The sequence below is a fragment of the Liolophura sinensis genome, chromosome 6, assembly GCF_032854445.1.
Source record: "Liolophura sinensis isolate JHLJ2023 chromosome 6, CUHK_Ljap_v2, whole genome shotgun sequence".
NCBI classification, from domain to species: Eukaryota; Metazoa; Mollusca; class Polyplacophora; order Chitonida; family Chitonidae; genus Liolophura; species Liolophura sinensis.
In genome coordinates this window covers 14966038-14992775 of record NC_088300.1, presented here as the reverse complement: position 1 = coordinate 14992775, position 26738 = coordinate 14966038, and the positions used below count along the sequence as shown (strand labels likewise).

The 26738-nt window shown below is 39.4% G+C and overlaps 1 protein-coding gene across 1 annotated transcript; it reads right to left on the bottom strand.

Annotated features, from left to right (window-relative positions):
• Positions 1 to 6278: 6278 nt before the first annotated feature.
• Positions 6279 to 25766, bottom strand: LOC135469078 (uncharacterized). Its single transcript, XM_064747603.1, has 15 exons — positions 25514 to 25766; positions 21209 to 21271; positions 20013 to 20070; positions 19694 to 19851; positions 18524 to 18650; positions 15556 to 15648; positions 15204 to 15304; positions 13718 to 13786; positions 13278 to 13341; positions 12466 to 12504; positions 11755 to 11957; positions 8606 to 8656; positions 8199 to 8310; positions 7607 to 7839; positions 6279 to 6693 (listed from the first exon to the last, which is right to left on the bottom strand). Exons 2-15 carry the CDS (start codon positions 21269 to 21271, stop codon positions 6679 to 6681), a joined length of 1386 nt encoding a protein of 461 aa, XP_064603673.1. The 5' UTR covers positions 25514 to 25766; the 3' UTR covers positions 6279 to 6678.
• Between the last annotated feature and the right edge of the window lie 972 nt (positions 25767 to 26738).

Genomic DNA, 26738 nt, shown 5'->3' with positions numbered 1-26738 from the left:
TATTCGACAGCTTTACTGACATTATTTCTGTGGAATGTTTATTCATCATACATTTATTAAATCACACTCAGTACTGCACAGATGGTGGTGAGGTTTATGGCTCGCCACAAGAAACTGAGAATAAACGCAGAATAAACCAGCACCCTTTGGCACTTAAATCTGCTCCTGGATTTGAAGCGGTGACATCACTGATCTGAGGTCAATAACTGACAACAAAAAAATGTTGAATGAACGAGGTAGTCTTTGGTTAGGAGCAAACTGTTGAGTCTGCAAATAGGATTACCTTGTCCAAAGCCTGGATTCAACCTGCATAGTAGTAGTTGTATAATTGTAAGTTTTGAAAACAAGAATGGCTATCTTCAAATATGTGAAATCTTGAGTGGGTATAAACACCTGTGTTTGAACTCACCTGTGTGTAGCTGACACGTATATCTCTCAGGTAAGAAAGAAGGTCTCCATAAGGCACATGTTCCACAACCAGACACACAGGGTCATCAAGTGTACAACATCCCAGCATGCTCACAATGTTACTATGACAACCAATATTCTTCATCAGCTTTATTTCCTTCAGAAAATCCTGCCTGTAACAGTCTTCAATGTCCTCTGAAAATATTACCACAGAAATTCTGTTCAATGACAAATTGGAAAAATTCAAAGCATGCTTCATTTTATAAGTGGTTGATAAGAACGTAGCCACTGTACACAGTCAGTCAGTAAGTCAGTCATTTCTCATCCCATTACATTGAAATATTGGGAGAAAAAGTCCGATACATCTTGGTAAACTTGTAAGCTACTTGCACAATGGATTTTCTTCACTGGTTGGGATGTAATAAAAAAATCTAGAGCCATTACGCAGTCAGAGCCCCCATGCAGGCTTGATATCCAAGGAACATAAATAAAACAAGGGGGATAACTCTCCTTCCTAAACAGACTCAAGGGGTATAACTCTTTACTCCTTGTGGATTCAACCACTCTTGGATATTTCACATACCAGTAATTAAGTAACAATTAAACTGAAGCTAAGGTGTTCACCTTGTAGCATTTTGATTGCAACAGTTATCATGTCTGTGGAGCTACTGGAGTCAGCTGGCCTGACAGATGATTGAAAGAGCTCATATGACAGACCACTCCTACTAACACGCCCCTTGACAACCTGTCCAAAGGCTCCAGTTCCAAGTACAGGCCCTGTCTCCAGACATATACGAGGGATTTCCCATTTATCAGGCGTTACTGTGACAGATGATTCACCAGGTGAAGTGAGTCTACAACAGAAAGAAAAGAGTAAACACAATAACTGTCAATGTGGCCAGAGTCATGGCACTTTTATTCAATAATGCTTTATTATATCTTACATAGTGTCTCCGTGGAAGGTCTGCCACTAATTCGCGGGGCTCAGTTGTTCTAAACTGGTTTAAGACTTAATACCAGAATTAACTTTAAGTCAAGTCTTCAATTTTGTACTTAGCATAAAAAAATTGCATGCCAGTATATTAAATATGAACTAAAACCTCTGCTGTTATACTTTAACTTTGCTGCTGAGTTTGACTTAAAATTTAAATATAAAATATGAGTTAATTCCAATATTATTAGCTAATAAACTTTCGAACAACTGGGCCCACATTGCCATGGGTTTCCCCCAGGCTTTGCCCAATTTCCTCCCACTATAATGTTGACAGCCCTTGTATGAGCCAGATATTCTTGAGTATGACATAAAACAAAAATGAAATAAATAATAAGTAAATAAATACATAACTTCTTGATTCTTTGTGTATATAAAGGATTGCCTTCAGTTTCTACTTTCTATGGATTTTATTTTTGAACCTGAAATGTTATAGGTTGGATTGGATAACTTCAGAGCACACAGAAAACTGAAAGTTTATTTATAGTTTACCCAGCATAATCTTTTCAAAACAATGTAAAATATACTGCAAAGCATGCAAATATTAAAATATGATACGAATGTTATTGAAAGCATGGAAAAATTACATTGTGCAAAACATGTATAAATATATGCACTTCAAAGCATAAAACACATATACATTGCTGTCATACAGAGTGATCAAACAACTCCAATGTTCTACTGAAACAAACAGGACTAAAATATATAAGTGTGATTTGGCCAACCTACTGTGCAGAATCGTGGGTAAAACGGATTGTATTGTAGCGGTCACTGTCATCATGGCTACCCCTGAGTACGCTCTGTTCTAACCGAGGCCGTTTCTGTTTCCTGTGCACCACCAGCATGGAAGCTGTGACAAGGACAAGGATCGCTGCACATGGTACGACGATTTCAACAACCAAGTAGTGCTGACCCATATCATCTGAAAGCAAAACATGAACTGTACAGATTCTACAGATGTGTTAACAGATGGCTTTAATAAAAGCTTCACTGGAGCCTTTGGCTGAGATTCTTTCTTCACTCTGGAAGTAGCAAGCTTAATGAAGGACAACCTTGGCGTCACTGATTAAGGCAGGCGAAAATAAATCCATTTGGAGTTTTAGTGTGAAATTCAATCCCTTTGTCAGAAATCTGTATTTTGAGATACTGTTTTAGATTTTTAATCGTACATGGGTTCAGTAGTAATGATGAGGCTGTAAAGGAATCTCCAAGTAGTTTTCATACAGTTCAAATTGTGTGGACATACTTTGACTTCTTCAGTATTAATCAATTTTGTGTTAAGGTTGAATCAAGATTTTTAGGAAATATGAGTATGCCTTCTGTCCATTACAATGTTACTGTCTTTTCTGTGGTATATTTATTCTGCATAAGACATGCATCCAATCAGAATGGTGACATGTAGATAATTTATATATACATGGGCTTGTACATCTACAGGGGTATTCCCACGGAGTATTTTCTGGACACTCTGGTTTCCTCCACCCATAAACCTAGTTGCCATCATATAAGTGAACATTCTTGAGGACAGTGTTAAACACAAACCAATCAACCAATCAGTGACAGAGTTCCCAATTAAGGCTCTATGATTTCTGTCAAGAACAGATGTGTAACACATGAACTTTATATCTAAGAAGAGACATCATTACTATTCTGGTTGTGTGTGAGTTCCTCCATCCCCTTGGTGTTCTCCAGGCCTGTTAGTGTATCGGAACTGTCAGGGGTGGAGTCAGTGCTGCTGGCAGAGTAGGGAGCCCCTGACTGACCAGAATCTGCCAATAGAACACAAACATCATACATCATGAAATTGTACACCCCGTTATCTAGAAATGTTCAAGATTATGTCTTATTTGTTTGTAAGCTTGTAGTTCGAAGTTATCTTTCTTTATAAAATAGTGTTATTGGGATAAATCCTGACAATGATTTCTTCTCACTGCCATGACATTTCATAGTGCTGTCTTATGGGGATATCATATCAAAAGACACCCAACAAAACACAATATGCTGTTCATGATTTTTTTTTTTTGTTTTTTTTTTATAATTAATACCAAAACTGCAAATAAAGGGGAGTAACTAAAAAATTCATGTGGACTAAGGGGAGATAACTTGCAATCTATACCTAGGCCTATATGGTCAGTTTTTTTAGAGCTATGTAAACCAGACGTCCATAAGATGAGATTAACACTGAGTGAATAAGCATAATATATCATACTATATGTTATTTTTATCAGCCATTTTTTTGCTGGGATCACAGTAAAATTTGACAAACCTGTCTGGTTTTGATTTTATTACCTGAAGGTTGAGGAGCAGCAAACTGAAGGATTTCTGTTGTATTCCATTCCACTTCTGAGTCATTAACCACAGGTGAGTGAAGCATAATTAACTGAAAATGGACATACATGTACAAACAACTAGCATTCCCTTTTTACCCGACATGCTTGATTTGGAAACTATGACTCTTGACTTACCCTTAGCCTTTAACATTAACCAGTAGATATTTTTTTTTTACACAGAAATTTGAAGATGTTTAATACATCTGAGCACTATATATATATATATATTTATATATATATATATATATATATATATATATATATATATATATATATATATATATATATATATATATATATATATATATATATATATATATATATACATCTTAAGGGGAAAATAGTCATCTATAGCTCTCAGTATATGATATATATTGTATAATAAAAGCACAAATCATGTGTATTTCTCATTGGTTTCTAACTGCAAATGCTGCCTACCTGTAATCCATACATGTTTCCTGGTTCCTCTAACGTTATGCTAATCTCTGAGTAGTTCTGTGAGGACAAACAATGTTATATTTCATGACAGATCTAGTACATGTACATTCCATGGGCAGGGATTGTACCTGGGCAGACGGAGTCAATTTTTTTTATTTATCTGATTGGTGGTTTATGTCCTACTCAAGAATATTTCACTTATAGGATGGCTGCCAAGAGTATGGTGGAAGAAAACTGAGTAGAACCCGAACTCACAGGGACCACAGATTAAGTATTAAATAAAATGGAAATTAATTTTAGGCAGTTGGAATGTAAGTGGATGTTTGCTTTCGTCCCCCATTCCATGAGCTTTCAAACTGATTAAGCATTTCAATTCATTTAATTCATTGTATTTAGTTTGAGTGAGTGAGTGAGTGAGTGCTTGGGGTTTAACGTCGTACTCAACAATTTTTCAGTCATATGACGACGAAGGAATCATTAGGGTGCATGTACGTGTAATGTGCCTCCTTGTTGCAGGACGGATTTCCACCGCTCTTTTATTTAGTGCTGCTTCACTGAGACGACTTACCGAAGGCAAGTAAGCCGCCCCGCCCGAGCCATTATACTGATATAGGTCAACCAGTCGTTGCACTATCCCCTTCATGCTGAACGCCAAGCGAGGAAGTTACAACTTCCTCTGTTAAAGTCTTAGGTGTGACTCGATCAAGGATTGATCCTGGATCTACCGGTCCCGAAGCGGACGCTCTACCAACTGTGCTATCCGGGCCGGTTATTTAGTTTGAGAGAATAAGCAACTTAAAAAAATTCATTCTTGAACAAGATGAATGATAATTTATTTGGTAACATTTATTTGTTGTTTAACACCTCGATAAATTCGCACTTAACATACAATGGCACTAAGTTTTATAGGTGGATGAAACTTGAGTGTCCAGGATAAACCATCAACCATTGGCATGTTATTAACAACCTTCTCCACGTGAGATATGCACACCTTATCGGTCGGTTGGTCTGCAAATAATGTTACACTGAGTATCAACCACACGAGCATCATGAATCATTGACTGTCTTCACCAAGGTCTCAAGAAGAGTTACAGTGGGGAAATGAGATGATTGGTTAAGCATCTTTCTCTTTTTGCTTTCCATGCCAGGCCTCACAGGAGAATATTTGACTAGAAATCTCCAGCCCTGTACTACATACATGTACTAATATCTGCATGTACATGTACATACTTTATCATATACCTACACATCACACTGACTGTTTACTTGTAACACTTATGAATTAAAGATATCTATATGACTTAGTGGAGAACACCTCAAGTTTCCATGTCGGCTGAGATAAAAGGCAATTTCAAGCTGTTTAAATGCATGAATCCCTTGATAAACCAGTGGGTTTGAACGTTAGAATTCAACTTTTTCTGTCCAGTTAGTGCTCTTTTATGATGTTTGTTTGTTTCTAAAATGCACCTTTTTTGGCAAATTGTTAGAGTAAATAAGTAGTCTATGGTACACACAGTGTGCACCAATCACCCTTCAGTCTAACCTGTTTAATGCCATACAGAGGAGTTTTTCACTTATTCAATGTCAGTCAGTTCAGAGGCAAAAGTGCTCAGGGTAAACCACTGACCTTTGGCAAGTTTTTGATGAACTTTCCCACATATGACAAACAGAATTGTTTACCATACAATGATGTCACAATGACTCATCAGTTTACACAATTCTTCGAAATGGATCTAAGCAAAAAGTAGACCACAATGTACATCAGATATGTACTTATAGATGAACATATTTTACCTTTGAGGGGAGGCAACTTTTAACTGCTGCGTGAACAGGGCAATTAATAGTTGTCCCCCCTCATCAACAGTAAGCCTACATGTAAATGTAGAGATAGCGATAGCTCTAACTTCCCACACTGATGAAAGCAGGCTTGGCACAAAAGTTTCACTAGAAAGCTGTTTTGGACGAAAACGTAATCACGTACACTGTACTGGGCAAACTTTTGTGTTGAACTGAGGGTATGGTATCTTTGTGTCACCAAGCTGCCTGCAAGGAGGGAATATTTTAAAATATAATTAAAAACCCAAACCCAATTTCAAGTACTTTTGCCACGGTTTTATTTTTGCTAAATATGCCTGGGCTTCTTTCCAGCATCTTCACTCATATTTTGATAAAATCATACAATCATGACTCAGTTATTGTTGACGTTTCATGCCATTCCATTATTCACAGTGCAGTCAGAAATAAACAATTCAATAATCGTCCTTTCTCATTTTGGAAGAGCTGCACAACTGAGAATTTCATAAAAAAATTGTGGACATTAATGTTTTTTAGATTGCTTTTTTTGTGTTTTGGATTCATTAAAAGGAGCTAACTCCATGAGAATGACATGTAATGAAGAGCTGTAAATAAGTCCTTTGTAGGCCTATGATGCTTCGTTAGAGTGCAGTGTATACATGTATATGTGGATTCAGGCAGCTGTCTCAGTGACACAAAGATACCCCGCCTCTCAACTCAGGAATGGTTTCTCTGAAAACAACAACAACACCATCTGTTTATGTACTGGTACTAGTAGGCCCCAGACAGGAGGGACATCAGTGCAAATTGGTGATCAGATAATATTTCCATTAATATTAACAAGACGGCATCTTGGCATGAAGAAATTATCATTCTTAAATATTATTTTTAGGAAACAGTAGCTAGCGCTTATAGAAAAGATTCTAAATGTATTAAAACAGAACATGCTGACAAAAAATAAATAATGGCAAAATTCTACATGTATTGGTATGTACTGAAAGCAGGCCTATTTCTTTCAGTTCGAATATCCCGGCTTTTACACGTCCGTATCGATACCTCCAAATACACTGTGAACGAGGGCAAAAGCCTATGTAAGTTTTTCTTCACCTGAAGTGTCCCTTTAACACCTCCGTATGTCCACATCTACATTTAGCTTCTCTGATATTAAAAATGTTGTAGTCAAACTAAGGGAAATAGGCACGAATAGGTTAGACCATGACTGACAAGGACTACACAACATTGCATCAAGGTGAAGCCGATATGGAGTTACATGGCTGTGTTATCTAAATCGATCATGGCGTACTCTGCGTAGCACATACCGTTATTTTGAAACAACGGTGTATCAAAATCAACAAATCATACTTCAGAAAACAGAACTTTCATGAAACATGTGTGGGCACTATATATGGTTAGCAATGGCAGCCATCTTTTAAGTAAGTTTGTGTATATTGCCAATTGTATGCCCTTACCAGCCAAGGGCCTCTGCCCAACTTACGACACCGCTAACAAAAGACACCCATGCGGTGAGCAATACACAAACTTACCTCAAAGATGGCTGCCACTGCAAACCATCTATAGCGAAATCCTGTGCATTGATTTGTTGAGTTCAATAAGAAAAAGGACGGCATATTCTAACTTTACCTACCCCAGGTACTAGTGTTGAATTTTCAACCTGCATGACTGTGTCATTGAGGTTACTGATCATATCGTCAATGTTCCCACCCTGATGGTCAATCAGTGGCCCCCAGCGCAGTGCATACTGCTTGACCGCATCTTTCTTCTTGTCCCTATAGGGCGGCGTATGCCACGATATCAGAACCTTGAGATCATGAGGGTAGTGCATGACTTTCACATCATTCTTCTTTAACAGCACTTCACCTGTAACAAACAGAAACCAAAGCTTAGCTCAATTCAACAGTGTCTGACCTTAAGTTTAGCATTTTAAAGTGACACATTTTGCTTGATTCTGATTGATTCATCCCTTTCATAGGTTCACTTAAACTTTTTTCTGAGGTGATAATTTTCTAATTGGAAAAAGTGAAGTGTTTGCACCAAAAGTACAATTTTAAGACCCTTATTTGCTTAAGAAGGTGCATTTTTACATGCTAAAGTTTAGGTGAGATACAGTAAACAGGGAAATAAAGACATTTTACAGAAAAGAAGTTTGGATTTATGATAATGATCACAAGGTACTACGACTTCCAGGTTAACTTGAATTTTTCATCAATCTGCCTCACCTTTACCATGGCCGTGTCCATGCGAGTGAGAGCCAATCCTCTTAGCACAATGAGTGGAAATCACATTGAAGTTCACTGTGCTGGTAAGCTGACCAGGGCTTAGAGCTGCTATCTGTCAAACACATTATCGTGGCCATTTTCAACTGTTCTCTCAAAAACAATGCTCAACTAGCTGTTTTGATCCACTCAGAATGACATGCATGTATAAGCTCAAAAATATTTAATACGCAATTTTTGTCTCTTGATTTTAACATAAAAACAGATTCAAGTTTGAATTCCAAGGTAGATTTTATGAAAAAATATTGCTAATATCAGTCCAAATAGTAACCCAAAGGCTTTTATTTACAGTATATGTGATACTCAAAGTCAGCTGCTGAGGTAGAGAAGATGTGTATATGATTGCTTACCCTTACGCCGTACAGTTGTGTGGGATGAGATACGTTCAGGGTGAGGTCCGGCTATAACACAAAACAGATAATTAATCATCTACACTAATCAGCTACACAGGTATCGCTAATCATCTCCACAGGTATTACTAGTCAAATGCACAGGTATCACTAATCATCTACACAGGTATTACTGATTATCTACACAGGTATTACTAGTCATATACACAGGTATCACTAATCATCTACACAGGTATTACTGATCATCTACACAGGTATTACTAGTCATATACACAGGTATCACTATTCATCTACACAGGTATCATTACAATCATCTACACAGGCATCACTATAATCACCTACACACGTATCATTAGTCATTTACATAGATATCACTAATCATCTACACAGTTATTACTAGTCACCTGCACGGGTATAACTAGTCATCTACACAGGTATCACTAATCATCTACACAGGTATCACTAGTCATTTACACAGGTATCACTAATCTTCTACACAGGTATCACTTATCATCTACACAGATATCACTAGTCAAATGCACAGGTATCACTAATCATCTACACAGGTATCACTGATTATCTACACAGGTATTACTAGTCAAATGCACAGGTATCACTAATCATCTACACAGGTATCACTGATTATCTACACAGGTATTACTAGTCATATACACAGGTATTACTAGTCAAATGCACAGGTATCACTAATCATCTACACAGGTATCGCTAATCATCTCCACAGGTATTACTAGTCAAATGCACAGGTATCACTAATCATCTACACAGGTATCACTGATTATCTACACAGGTATTACTAGTCATATACACAGGTATCACTTATCATCTACACAGATATCACTAGTCAAATGCACAGGTATCACTAATCATCTACACAGATATCACTTATCATCTACACAGGTATTACTAGTCATATACACAGGTATCACTAATCATCTACACAGGTATTACTGATCATCTACACAGGTATTACTAGTCATATACACAGGTATCACTAATCATCTACACAGGTATCATTACAATCATCTACACAGGCGTCACTATAATCATCTACACACGTATTATTAGTCATTTACATAGATATCACCAATCATCTACACAGTTATTACTAGTCACCTGCACAGGTATAACTAGTCATCTACACAGGTATCACTTATCATCTACACAGGTATCACTAGTCATTTACACAGGTATCACTAATCTTCTACACAGGTATCACTTATCATCTACACAGATATCACTAATCATCTACACAGGTATCACCAATCAGCTACACAGATATCACTAATCAGCTACACAGATATCACTAATCATCTACACAGGTATCACTAATCATCTACACAGGTATCACTAATCATCTACACAGATATCACTAATCATCTACACAGGTTGTATGGCACTAAAGTTGTTTTTGGCAGATCAGAACAAAATTAACTGAGCTGTCATAAGCTAGGTTTTCAATACACGCTGTTAAAATGGTTAAGAAAATACAGATGTGTTCACCTATCACGTTTTATTTGGGTCTGTAGTCCAGGTTTATGAAGAAGGTAGAAATTTGTATGAATGCTGTTTAGTATTTTTGCATTAGTTGCCAGTAATACTAGTACCAACTGAATGTGGTAAACAAGATACATATAGGCCTATCACCAAAACTGTGATCAACTGGAAAAACACTAGTTACCAGTAATACTAGTACCAACTGAATGTGGTAAACAAGATACATATAGGCCTATCACCAAAACTGTGATCAACTGGAAAAACACTAGTTACCAGTAATACTAGTACCAACTGAATGTGGTAAACAAGGTACACATAGGCCTATCACCAAAACTGTGATCAACTGGAAAAACACTAGTTGCCAGTAATACTAGTACCAACTGAATGTGGTAAACAAGATACATATAGGCCTATCACCAAAACTGTGATCAACTGGAAAAACACTAGTTACCAGTAATACTAGTACCAACTGAATGTGGTAAACAAGGTACACATAGGCCTATCACCAAAACTGTGATCAACTGGAAAAACACTAGTTGCCAGTAATACTAGTACCAACTGAATGTGGTAAACAAGATACATATAGGCCTATCACCAAAACTGTGATCAACTGGAAAAACACTAGTTACCAGTAATACTAGTACCAACTGAATGTGGTAAACAAGGTACACATAGGCCTATCACCAAAACTGTGATCAACTGGAAAAACACTAGTTGCCAGTAATACTAGTACCAACTGAATGTGGTAAACAAGATACATATAGGCCTATCACCAAAACTGTGATCAACTGGAAAAACACTAGTTACCAGTAATACTAGTACCAACTGAATGTGGTAAACAAGGTACACATAGGCCTATCACCAAAACTGTGATCAACTGGAAAAACACTAGTTGCCAGTAATACTAGTACCAACTGAATGTGGTAAACAAGATACATATAGGCCTATCACCAAAACTGTGATCAACTGGAAAAACACTAGTTACCAGTAATACTAGTACCAACTGAATGTGGTAAACAAGGTACACATAGGCCTATCACCAAAACTGTGATCAACTGGAAAAACACTAGTTGCCAGTAATACTAGTGCCAACTGAATGTGGTAAACAAGATACATATAGGCCTATCACCAAAACTGCGATCAACTGGACCACCCAGGTAACCTTATGCCTGTTGCATCTTTATATCCAACCAAAACTTACACCTTAGAACACATTTGTGTAATTAACAAATGCCTTCACACTAAATATCCTGTCTTTGTAAAATGCTGTAAAAATACTTTCTTAATAATACACATTTTTTTAAAATGTAAATTCAAGCCCAGCTCATGCTGGCTTCCTCCCCAGCCGTACATGGGAACGTCTGCCAGTAACCTATGGATGGTCGGGGATTTCCCCCGGGCTCTGCCCGGTTTCCTCCCACCATAATGTTGACTGCCATGGTATAAGTGAAATATTCTTGGGTACGGTGTAAAACACCAATCAAATAAATGTTAGGAATGTTAGGCTCTGCAAATAACTGTTAAGTTTTACTATTAGTGACATGGCATACATGTCTGTTCACAGACATGAACATATATCTTTTATTGACAACCACCACTGATGATCATAACTGGCTAACTTGCCTCATACACACCTTTCCCACAACTGTGACCTTCTCATGCTCCAGTTTGTATAACTTGAGTCCTGCACCGGGAACAACAGAGTGACAGAACCCCCATTGTATCCCGTAGGCTCCTATACCACGACTTCCCTGATCCTCAGGTGGCTCCCACTTGATGTAAACCCCCCTGGTGTCTTGAAAGACCTCCACCACTTTCACTTGCCCAGGGGGTACCTCTGAAAGGTTACAGGTCATATGGCATGCATGACATTATAGAGACAGACTACGTCTTAAATCTTCAACCTTTCCACCTGTGAAAATTATTTTTAGCACTCAACTGCAATTTGTCTGCCAGTGGAATCTGAATATGAGAATGAAACTAAATTGGGGTTCTTAACAAACTGCCACATATGGTTAACCTAGACTGAATAATACTCTTAAAATATGACAAAATGAACGCCTTTTGTGCATGTGAAAAGGGTACAGACTTAGGGTTGAGATGTCAGAGGAGCATTTTTAAACACTTCGTGAACAGCCATAAGGGCCTTTATAATGTTGTTTCGATGATATATCAGAATTCCTCTAGATTAACATTTAGAGAGGGTCAGGAGAAAATCTGAGCACCAAATATGATATCTCCTTGAGATATACCTTATGTACGACAAAATGTTAAATCTTCAGCAAACAAAAACTAACTTGAACAGCAGACAAAGACTGACTTAAATACTGATAATAATGTTTTACCTTTGTGTGGGCAAGGAAACTTATTTATCAGAGAGCATTCTGAAAAATTCAAATTCAAAGAATAAAATCATGAAATACGTTTAAACATATCCTTTATTTCATCATTCTAATTGCTGTCATAATCTACTGAGTGCATGTATTCTAGATCAAAGTTAAACTTTCTGAATTCTCATCTGATTATTTATCTATTTGATTTATTTATTTATTTATTTGATTTGTGTTTTATGCCGTACTCAAGAATATTTCACTCATACGACGGCGGCGGCCAGCATTGTGGTGTGAGGAAACCGAGCAGAGCCCGGGGGAAACCCATGACCATCAGCAGGTTGCTGGCAGACCTTATCTATTTGATAAATATGATATGATAAATATTTGATAAATAAGGGGTGGGGCGTAAGGAGTTGGGATATGGGGGGGGGGGGGGGTGAGGAGGTGGGGCTCACTTTCTCCTTTATATAAGTGTTCTTTTACCATAGCAGTTCAGCCCTTTGTGCCAATGAGTTTCTCTAAGGTATATTATAGGGTCATAAGGAATAAACCTGACTATCATCATGGAAGTTGAACATTCCTGAGCATTCTGTTAAAAACCAGCCAAATACCGCAAATAAATATTAAATTAGATTCTAGTCAAATTGATGTGAGCATAAGTATCGTGCAGTCCTGAGCGAATCAAAGAGTTACTTCCCCTGAATTCACAGTCTTCATATTATCTGTGCTCTCTGATGAAGTGGGCTGAAGACTGATACCATGCTACCTAATATATACTCATGTGATGGTATAGAAGTGGTAATACAAGTAGATGAGCAATTTACCTGAGAGACTGAGGTGAACATCTACCCACTTACTGCGAGCCTTACACCTGGAGACCAGCCTCACCTAACAGGAGCAGAAATAAACTAAGAATCATTACACTAATTCATCTGATACTTTTATGGCTTTCTGTCAAATAGAATACAAAACTTGTGACTGTTTTCACCTATATCATGGCGGTTTAAAGTATTGTCTGCAGAAAGCTGACTGCTTTTAGTCAGTCAAGTGATCGTATTGGTTGTATTGATTGTATTAATTTCCTAAATTTACATGTGTTTAGGAGTTTCATTTGAATTACAATTTCAAGCTTGAGCCTGAAATCAGCTTTACAAATGGAACCTAAGCTTATTCCAGTATCATGGATAGAAACCTAGTGATTTTTTGTTTAATACTGTCTTTATTGGTATTTATATTAGTTGAGGTGGTCTTTAGCAGTACTCACCTTGCCTGTGTAGTTACAGCCAAAACCAGCATCAGCCACACTAACCTCAAACCACTGTCTCCGCCTGTGCTGTAACATAGAAACCAATACTCGTAACTACTCATCACATTCTGAATGTTACAGTATTTATACACAGTTTATGATAAACTGATCCATTTACATACATGATTGAAGCCTTGAAAAACCCTGACTGGTTTGTTTCATAGAACATATTACCTTTTTATTTAATTAGTGTTTAATGTATTCACTAACATTCAAATGATAGGGAGCACCCAATATCAACAGAAATGATGCAGTGCAATAAACCACAGATCACCCACGCATAGTACAGAACACCCGCACATAGCACAGAACACCCACACATGGCACAGAACACTCACACATGGCACAGAACACCTACACATAGCACAGAGCACCCATGCATGGCAAAGAACACCCATACATGGCACAGAACACCCACACATGGCACAGAACACCCACACATAGCACAGAACACTCACACATGGCACATGACACAGCCAGCATACACACACATGGCACAGCACAACCACACATAGCACAGCCAGCACACCCACACATAGTACAGCCAGCAAACCCACACAACACAGCCAGCACACCCACACATGACACAGCCAGCACACCTACACATGACACAGCCAGCACACCCACACATGACACAGCACACCCACACATGACCCAGCAAACCCACAGATAACACAGCCAGCACACCCACCCATGACATAGAACAACCACACATGTCACAGAACACCCACATATAACACAGTCAGGACACTCACACATGACAGAACACCAACATATGTCACAGAACACCCACACGTCACAGAACACCCACCCATGACACAGAACAACCACACATGTCACAGAACACCCACATATACCACAGTCAGCACACTCACACAATACAGAACACCAACATATGTCACAGAACACCCACAAGTCACAGAACACCCACCCATGACATAGAACAACCACACATGTCACAGAACACCCACATATAACACAGTCAGCACACTCACACATGACAGAACACCAACATATGTCACAGAACACCCACACATCACAGAACACCCACCCATGACACAGAACAACCACACATGTCACAGAACACCCACATGTAACACAGTCAGCACACTCACACAATACAGAACACCAACATATGTCACAGAACACCCACAAGTCACAGAACACCCACCCATGACATAGAATGACCACACATGCCACAGAACACCCACATATAACCCAGTCAGCACACTCACACATGACAGAACACCCACACATAGCACAGAACACCCACACATGATACAGCCACCACACCCACACATGACACAGCCACCACACCCACACATGACACAGCCAGCACATCCACACATGACACAAAACACCCAAACATGACACAACACCCAGGCACCCCACATAGCTAGCACACACCAAACTTACGTAAAGATATCTTTATTTTCCAACATACCTTGATTGCTCTGACAATGGGCTGTATTGCAGGCATAAATGGGCAATGGCCAGTAAAGCTTGGCACACGCCACTCACACTTAGCACCGGAATGGAGCCAGTCTGCCAATATACAAGTGACTGCAGTTTATATCCACACCAGTAGCTTTACTCCAGTAAACTGAATTTATACTAGTGAAAATGTAACACAATACTAACAAATCTATATTCCTTGTGTACAGATGAAGTGCATATGTTTTTCAGATGCAAGGTATATCTTTCAACAATGACAAAAGTATCCTATTTAGTTATATTTATCATTTATGGGACATTTTATTATCTAAAATTCTTCTTCCCTAACAAGATTTACTTACCGAAAGGAATATCACAAATAACCTTGATAAAAAATTCTTGTTTCATTCTGTCATAGGTGAACTGCTTTTGCTCAAAAAGTAATTTTGGCTTTGCTGAAAGTATAGAAAACAAAATAAAACAAAACAATGAAAACAAATATATGTCTACATCTGACAAGGATCTATGTCCTTTTGGTAATGCCTAACAAAGTTTTGAAGACAAAATCTTGACACTTTATTGGCTAGATGGTCAACATATAAAGGAGACTGAGAGATCAAGTACTGGTTGACTTTGTGTTTGTATGTCATACCTGGTAACAGAAACATCATCATTGATAAAACCCAAAACAAGCAACTTTTACTGTTACAGTGATACAGAATCAATGCTTTTTGACTGGCAATAGGTTTTCCTGGGTAAAAGGGTACAGCCTTTGTCCTGCATGAACAAACATGATGTACTGGTACCTGAAAAGTACCGGTAATTCTTTTAAATTTCTTTATATTTAATGTTTAGTTGTATCTACAAATCTACATCATAAATAATAATAATAATATAGAATACTTGTAATATAAACTTGTGTTTTTAATACAGACTAATAAAAAATTTATGATTCACGTGGTCTCATGATGAAGCACACAAATTTTATCAATGCTAGGTGCTGTAACACGATTGGGCAGCATTTTACCATGATTTGGTGACGTTGGGAAACCCAGGATCAAACCTGGGTAGAGTCATACAATGACTTTAGGAATGGTACTTGTTGCTGCCTCAGCATTCAGCATTGAGAGGTTAGAGCAAGGAAACATGACTGGTTGGCCCTGTGTCACAGTATAACGTGAATGAGTGAGTGCTAAGGGTTTAACGTTGCACTTAACAAGTTTTCAGTCATATGACGTCTAAGGAGCAAGTAAGCTGTTTCGCCCAAGCCGCCCAGGTCAACCATTCGTTGCACTATCCCTTAATGCTGAACACCAAGCAAAGAAGCTACAACTTCCTCTTTTAAGATCTTAGATGTGACCCGACCCAGGATTGATCCTGGATCTTCTGGACCCTGGGTTTTTACTATGCGTTGTTAAAAGACTTAAAGCATCATTTTACTGAAGATTTAACAAGGTTACACGACTAAGCACACCCTTTTCTCAGTGTTATGGGCTGTCACATTTTGTGATCATGCTTAGCACCCCTTACGCAATTAGGTTCTCCATAACCCTTAATTAAAGACCTTAATTTAAGGGCACATCTGAGTGGCTTCTATTTGCTGAGTTATACCCTTACCTCATGGGAGGTGTCGGGTACATGGCTCTATTTCCTGTACCCATTCCCTATACCCATTCCCTGTACCCATTCCCTATACCCATTCCCTGTACCCATTCCCTGTACTCATTGCCTATACCCATTCCTTGTACCCGTTCCCTATACCCATTCCCTGTGCCCGTTCCCTATACCCATTCGCTGTACCCATTCCCTATACCCATTCCCTGTACCCATTCCCTATACCCATTCCCTGTACCCATTCCCTATACCCATTCCCCGTACCCATTCCCTGTACCCATTCCCTATACCCATTCCCTGTACCCATACCCTGTACCCATTCCCTGTGCCCATTCCTGGTACCCATTCCCTATACATATTCCCTGTACTCCCTATACCCATTCCCTGTGCCCATTCCCTACACCCATTCCCTGTACCCATTCCCTATACCCATTCCCCGTACCCATTCCCTGTACCCATACCCTGTACCCATTCCCTGTGCCCATTCCCTGTGCCCATTCCCTATACCCATTCCCGGTACCCATTCCCTATACCCATTCCCTGTACTCCCTATACCCATTTCCTGTACCCATTCCCTGTGCCCATTCCCTACACCCATTCCCTGTGTCCATTCCCTATATCCATTCCCTGTACCCATACCCTGTACCCATTCCCTGTGCCCATTCCCTGTGCCCATTCCCTATACCCATTCCCGGTACCCATTCCCTATACCCATTCCCCGTACTCCCTATACCCATTTCCTGTACCCATTCCCTGTGCCCATTCCCTACACCCATTCCCTGTGTCCATTCCCTATATCCATTCCCTGTACCCATACCCTGTACCCATTCCCTGTACCCATACCCTGTGCCCATTCCCTACACCCATTCCCTGTGTCCATTCCCTATATCCATTCCCTGTACTCATACCCTGTACCCATACTCTGTACCCATTCCCTGTGCCCATTCGCTATACCCATTCCCTATATCCATTCCCTGTACCCATACCCTGTACCCATACCCTGTACCCATACCCTGTACCCATACCCTGTACCCATACCCTGTACCCATTCCCTATACCCATTCCCTATATCCATTCCCTGTACCCATACCCTGTACCCATTCCCTGTACCCATACCCTGTGCCCATTCCCTACACCCATTCCCTGTGTCCATTCCCTATATCCATTCCCTGTACCCATACCCTGTACCCATACCCTGTACCCATACCCTGTACCCATACCCTGTACCCATACCCTGTACCCATTCCCGGTACCCATTCCCTATACCCATTCCCTATACCTATTCCCTATACCCATTCCCGGTACCCATTCCCTATACCCATTCCCTACACCCATTCCCTATACCCATTCCCTACACCCATTCCCTATACCCATTCCCGGTACCCATTCCCTATACCCATTCCCTATACCCATTCCCTCTACCCATTCCCTGTGCCCATTCCCTATACCCATTCCCGGTATCCATTCCCTATACCCATTCCCTACACCTATTCCCTACACCCATTCCCGGTACCCATTCCCGGTACCCATTCCCTATACCCATTCCCTATACCCATTCCCTGTGCCCATTCCCTGTGCCCATTCCCGGTACCCATTCCCTATACCCATTCCCTACACCCATTCCCTATACCCATTCCCGGTACCCATAAGCAGCCAGTGTATAGGTCAAAATCATGTATATGTATGAAATGAATAACTCATCTGTAAATAACTCACGCAAACTGCTCTGGGGTGATGAGAATCCTGCTGTTCCGTACTGGTTGACAGCAGCCACACGGAATCGGTGATTCTCACAGTAATCCATTCCATCTTCTGTGAACATGTACCTGTTAGTGTTCTCCACCTGGTGTCAGTTACAGAGAGCAACATACATGTGTAATGCAGGTAATATGAATAATTAATGTTTCATAATTAACATTAATAATAATGATGATGCTGATGATAATAAGGAGAATAACTGGTAACCTAGTAGCCTGGGGGGGGTTGAGATAATTTAAATTCTAACCAATAATAAATACAGAAAATAGTAGGCCTACATGCAATTTATTTATTTATTTATTTGATTGGTGCTTTATGCCGTGCTCAAGAATATTTCACCTATGTGATTGCACACATGCAGTATGCTGAATTCGGTGGAATAGTACATGCAAATGTTAACAAATACTAGTACTACAACTAAGATAAAGAGATACACATGTAGATCTTCAGTAATGAATGCAGATTTTTCTTCTCTAATATCATTTCTAGCTTAAGATCACCATTAAGACCATTGCTGAAAACAAGCAGTCTATGATCATTTCTCTTAAAACCTCGAAAAAGAGCTCTAGATTTGAATCAGCAGATAAATTAAGGGGAATTACTTGCATATAAATTCTTTAATCACCATTATTTTGTTCTTTTGTGTTTCATCAATATTTCACTTATATGACTGTGACATTATTTTACTGTCATCCCAACAGCATAAATGTCAGAAAAAACAAAAGGCAAAAAATCAGATCTTAACTTCCTCTACCCTCTGACTGATTTATAAAATCTCATGAATTCTTGAATGCTACAAAGACTACAGCGCACAAAATCTCATGATGTTCCAAACCGTTCAATCTTTCATTAAGAAATCAGGGCCCATGATCCCGAAACTATCTTAGACTCGATTTCATACTTGGTCTTAACTCTAAAACAGTTTACTGCATTAAAATTGTGACTTCATCAGCTGTAGGATTTTTATTTTGATATTAAAGGTTGTCTAAGGCCTCCATGCCACGAATAAAAATTAGAGTTTAAGTTGAAATCTAAGATCGGGTATAATGCCACAAGAAAAGGCAAAATCTAACTCAAGCCTACAACAGCTTTCTGGTTATGTGGCCAACTACTTAAAATGGCACTTACCCATCCCAGAAAAAGCCACTCTGGATCTGCATTCAGCTGATGTTGGATGATGTAAATAACGGTTTGGTTGTCAGTAGTGGAGCTCCTGTCCCAGTGTACTATAGTCTGATTGTCATGAGTGATGGGTGGGTGAAGTGTTGGTATCGGAGGAACGTACTCTGAAACATGCACACAGCACAACCTACTGATATGTGTTGTCAATACCAACAAATATAGATAAAAAAAACTGAAGGATTTTGCCGGTTTTTATAAACATATACATTTGACACCTTTGAGGAATGTTTTATTTGGTGGTCATGAATTCTTAAACTCTACTTACCCATGTCAAGGATTTTTAACTGCTTGTCAATACAGGAGCTTACACACGTCTGTTTCTCCTGAAAACAACACAGGCTTGAAGTCTTACATTTGAATGGGTAACATAATTTGTGTGTGTTAAAGCATACATTTTATGTAAGGATATGACAAAAATATGATTCCAGTACAATAATATGTACATAAGTGTCTCTTGTACAAAACAGAGAAATTAACACATTTTTTCAGGCTAAACATGCAATGACCTGGGAATTCTTGAATATTTATTTATTTATCAGTATTTATTTATTAGATTTGTGTTTTATCAATATTTCACTTATATGACTGTGACATTATGGTATGAGGAAACTCGGGGGAAACCCATGACCATCCGCAGGTTGCTGAAAGACTTTCCCACTAACAGCTGGAGAGGAGGCCAACTTGAGGTGGACTTGAACTCACAGAAACCACATTGGTGAGATGCTTTTGGGGCATGCAACCCCCCTCAGGCACGGTCCTGAATATAAGAGATCCATTCAAAAGCCAAACACGCAGATAAAAATGAATGTTTTTTAGCGAATGCATGGCTACTGATTGTCTATGTAAATACTACCTGAATAAATTTGTGTGCCTTAATGCATTCAAGTTTGTCAACTTTGTTGGTTTATTTGATTGTGTTTTAATACATCATTCTCAAGAGCATTCTAGTTCAACCATGACGGACATTGGTTTACAAATGAGGGAAATGAAACAGACAGAACCTAGAGAAACTAACCCATCTTACCAGACATAGGTCCTTGGTACCAGACAAACTGTCTGGCCTAAAGCTGCTGCCATGCCCGCAGGGGCTGGGTCCCACCTGGGAGGCTTGACGACTCCAGCAGCCATTGCACCACTTGGCCAGTGAAGGCCCACACACATAAATATTCATTTAATTATTCATTTCTTTATTGTTTATTTGCTTGGTCAAGAAGTTTTCACATATGTGATGGTGGTCAGTTTAATGGAGGGAAGAAACTAAAGTGCCTAGGGTAAACCATCAACCTTTGGCAAGTTATTGACCAATTTTTCCACACGCACACAGACGAATAGACGGACTAAGTTATAAGCTGAATATGTAGGCCCCTATTCTACTGAAGTCATGGAGTTTAATGATCTGCCATAAACATTTACATGTACGTTTCCTCAAGTAAGGATGAGGCTGATAAAAAACAAACTTACCTGGCACAATTCCTGCCACACAGGCCGTCTTGTGGTATTGTCACAGTTCTCTTCACAAGCCATCTGTCAGATGGAAAATATCAGCTGTTATATCATTGATTGATTGGATGAATGAATGGATAGATGATCAGTCAATTGAATGTTTGATTGATTTATTTATTTGATTGATGTTTTACGTCGTACTCCATTATACGACGACGGCCAGAATTATGGTGGGAGAAAGAGCCCAGGGGAAGTCCATCCACAGGTTCCTAAGTCATTGCTGTGCTGGAGTGGTAACCACCATGGCTAGGGAGGTACCCTTATTTGATCAATTGTTGTTTAATGTTCTTCTCAGAAGAATTACACTTATATAACACTTATATAATCACGGTCAACTTTATGGTTGGATGAAGCCTAAGTGGCCAGTGCTAGCTATCAACCTTTGTCAGGGGCTGTTATAGGCAATTGGATCATGGTTATTAACTAGCATGGTATCAGGGTATCTTGGTACCATTAATTCTGAAAAAGTCAACATACATGCTTCCATTAAATTGGATCAATTTTTAGAGAAACTGGAAAGGAGCACTGGAAAATAAATAAACTATATATGTAAAAAAGAAAGAAAATTGTTCCGGACAGGCCATGGCAACTCTACCTTATGTACAAACTTTCTGATAAAGCAGGTTAGAATTAAATATGCTACAGATTAGATATACTGGAAATGAGAATAGTTAAGTTTATTTAGTTATTTCATTGTTATTGTTAGGTTAGTTGGTGACAGGAAACCTTGAGTAACATGTGTACAGGTATTTACATTTAAGCATTCTGAACAAGCATAACCCAATAGTGTTTGTCACCTGGATATTAAAACAAAAGTGAACATCCGAGGGTTTTCCCCATGACTTTAGAATACAAGGATGGCCATAAATAACCAAGGTATCTCGCTCTTCAGGTTATCATAATAGTACAAACTAAGGTGGTAAGTTATCAAACCAGCGCACAGAGAATTAAAGTCAGGGCTACACCTGGATTTATACCACACTAGATATAACTTCATAGGGAGTAAGGCTACATGTAATCATGGTAAAGATAATAATACAGGCTAGAGGTAGAGACATATGGAGGTAGAAACATATGGCATATGACAACAATACAGTTATAGAGGTAACCACACCAGGGGTAGAGGTAACCATTCAAGGCTACATGTAATTATACATGGCATATGACAACAATACAGGTGTAGAGGTAACCACACCAGGGGTAGAGGTAACCATTCAAGGCTACATGTAATTATACACGGCATATGACAACAATACAGGTGTAGAGGTAACCACACCAGGGGTAGAGGTAACCATTCAAGGCTACCTGTAATTATACACAGCATATGACAACAATAAAGATGTAGAGGTAACCACACCAGGGGTAGAGGTAACCATTCAAGGCTACATGTAATTATACACGGCATTTGACAACAATACAGGTGTAGAAGTAACCACACCAGGGGTAGAGGTAACCATTCAAGGCTACATGTAATTATACACGACATATGACAACAATACAGGTGTAGAGGTAATCACACCAGGGGTAGAGGTAACCATTCAAGGCTACATGTAATTATACATGGCATATGACAACAATACAGGTGTAGAGGTAACCACACCAGGGGTAGAGGTAACCATTCATGGCTAAATGTAATTATACATGACATATGACAACAATACAGGTGTAGAGGTAACCACACCAGGGGTAGAGGTAACCATTCAAGGCTACATGTAATTATACACGACATATGACAACAATACAGGTGTAGACTTAAAAACACCAGGGGTGGAGGTAACCATTCAAGGCTACCTGTAATTATACACGGCATATGACAACAATAAAGATGTAGAGGTAACCACACCAGGGGTAGACATAACCATTCAAGGCTACATGTAATTATACACGGCATATGACAACAATACAGGTGTAGAGGTAACCACACCAGGGGTAGAGGTAACCATTCAAGGCTACATGTAATTATACATGGCATATGACAACAATACAGGTGTAGAGGTAACCACACCAGGGGTAGAGGTAACCATTCAAGGCTACATGTAATTATACATGACATATGACAACAATACAGGTGTAGAGGTAACCACACTGGGGGTAGAGGTAACCATTCAAGGCTACATGTAATTATACACGGCATATAACAATACAGGTGTAGAGGTAACCACACCAGGGGTAGAGGTAACCATTCACGGCTAAATGTAATTATACACGGCATATGACAGCAATACAGGTGTAGAGGTAACCACACCAGGGGTAAAAAATGTAATTATACATGACATATGACAACAATACAGGTGTAGAGGTAACCACACCAGGGGTAGAGGTAACCATTCAAGGCTACATGTAATTATACACGGCATATGACAGCAATACAGGTGTAGAGGTAACCACACCAGGGGTAGAGGTAACCATTCACGGCTACATGTAATTATACACGGCATATGACAGCAATACAGGTGTAGAGGTAACCACACCAGGGGTAGAGGTAACCATTCAAGGCTACATGTAATTATACACGACATATGATAACAATACAAGTGTAGAGGTGGCCATGCCTGGCTACAAGTATTAAAACATAGCCATGACAACAATACAGGTGTAGAGGTAACCATGCCAGGCTACAGGTTATGATACATGGCCAGAACAACAATACAGGTGTAGAGGTAGCCATACATGGCTACAGGTAATGATACATGTCCATGACAACAGTACAGGTGTAGATGTAGCCATACAACAACACAGGTAATGATACATGACCACTGACAACAATACAGGTGTAGAGGTAACCATGCCAGGCTACAGGTTATGATACATGGCCAGAACAACAATACAGGTGTAGAGGTAGCCATACATGGCTACAGGTAATGACACCTGGTGTATGACAACCATACAGGCGTAGAGGTAACCATACATGGCTACAGGTAATGATACATGTCCATGACAACAATACAGGTGTAGATGTAGCCATACAACACCACAGGTAATGATACATGACCACTGACAACAATACAGGTGTAGAGGTAACCACACGTTGCTACAGGTAATGACACCTGGTATATGACAACCATACAGGCGTAGATGTAGCCATACAACACCACAGGTAATGATACATGACCACTGACAACAATACAGGTGTAGATGTAGCCATACAACACCACAGGTAATGATACATGACCACTGACAACAATACAGGTGTAGAGGTAACCACACGTTGCTACAGGTAATGACACCTGGTGTATGACAACCATACAGGCGTAGGTGTAGCCATACAACACCACAGGTAATGATACATGACCACTGACAACAATACAGGTGTAGAGGTAACCACACGTTGCTACAGGTAATGACACCTGGTGTATGACAACCATACAGGCGTAGATGTAGCCATACAACGCCACAGGTAATGATACATAACCACTGACAACAATACAGGTGTAGAGGTAACCACACGTTGCTACAGGTAATGATACATAGCCATGACAACAGTACAGGTGTAGAGGTAACGACACGTTGCTACAGGTAATGACACCTGGTGTATGACAACAATACAGGCGTAGAGGTAACCATACATGGCTACAGGTAATGATACGTGTCCATGACAACAATACAGGTGTAGAGGTGTCCATACAAGTCTACAGATAGAGACATATGGCATATGACAAACATACAGGTGTAGAGATGTCCATACAAGGCAACTAGTAGAGAGATATGGCATATGACAACAATACAGGTGTAGAGGTGCCCATACAAGGCTACAGGTAGAGACATATGGCAATATGACAACAATACAGGTGTAGAGGTGTCCATACAAGTCTACAGATAGAGACATATGGCATATGACAAACATACAGTATAAGGTAATGGCAAATAATGATAAGGAATTAAACAATACATGTGTGAAGACAGCAATATAAGAATTTAGGGTCAAGGTAGGAACTCAGGTGTAGAGATAATTATATCAGGTTAGAGGCCTAATGGTATATGGTTAATGTGTGAATATAGGTATACAAGTAATTACATACATATATTCAATTCTATTAGCAGCATCTGTGATTTATATGTGTGACAGTGAGAATGAAAATATAATAAAAACATCCTAACATTTATTACTGCGCGATAAATGGTAATTATTACACAAAAATTTTCCATTTTATATTATCAGTGAAAAGCCCCAGAAGAGAAATACATAGCTTGAAATAACAAAAGTTCCTTTATTTTCATATAAAATGAAAATATTCACAACATAAACGTGCATGTATATTTTACCTGGTCATTTCTGCAGTAGACTTCACATTGTGCCTGACACAAATCAACCTCGTCGAAGAAATCAGTGCCACTAGAGAAGGACGGCTATCCACAGGTGCGTTAGAATGAACCAGGTATCCACACACGTATATCCATGCTGTCAGCTCTGTATCCACACACACCTGTCTCTACATCACTTCAGCAACATCCTGCTCAAACCACTCACTTCTTTAACACTGGGACACCGTTTTGAGCGTTATCAAACAAATTGAGCTTGAGCTAATCGTATAGGTGAGAATGAGCAACAAAGGCGTGAACAAGATTGCCGCACATTGGACACAACTATGTCAGTAGGAAGAGGCTTGGCAATGCCGTGTAACAGAACCGGGTCAGTTTGCTGATAATGTCAAGAAGTGGCTGGCCCATCTGGTGGGCAGGGACTAGTTTCTCAGTCTGGCCACACACACACCTAATGAACACACCTTAACAACTAGCTCCCTCCGATGCGGTACATTGTACGTGTTAACCATGATCAATATCATACAACCATTGGCTACTGGGACCCGGAACAACTGGATCTCACCCTGTGACAGCTGACATATACCCCTCTTAAGCACCTCACCGACACCCTCAGCGTGATATACCGCCCATATCCCATAGGTTTTGTCAGGTGTATATACCTGCCAAGGTCGGGCACTCCAGTTTCCTTCACATTTGAGCCTCAGCATCGTGGTTTGAGTGAAAACTTCTAGAACCTTGCGATAAGACAGTCAGTCAATCAATCAATCAAATCATCTCAAAGGTCATTATACTAACCGGCACCCATTTACGGACAGATCTAACTGTACAAAATTTTGGCACGATAAAGATGCTGAATTCTGTATTTGTATTTTTCTTGGCTTTTAACGAGTGATCTGATTGCCCAGGCTGCTTCATTTCCCCATCTCTAAATAATGGCCAATGGATTCCTTATTGACATCACTGTAGAGAAATTTAACCAGGTAACCACCTGGCCCGTAGTTATGTTGTTTTCGTACTGACCTTCATGTTCTTAGCAAGACAGATTACACTGCCCATGATCAGCTTCATGCACCAAGTTTTAGTTTAAAATATTATTTTACATGTTCCTAGTTTTTCATTACGCCTCAAGTCGTTAGATACTTGACCATGATACCAAACTAAACATTTTTTTCGAGTTTGAAAAAATCATTTAATCGTTTAGGTATCGTTTTAATTAAAGCCTGGT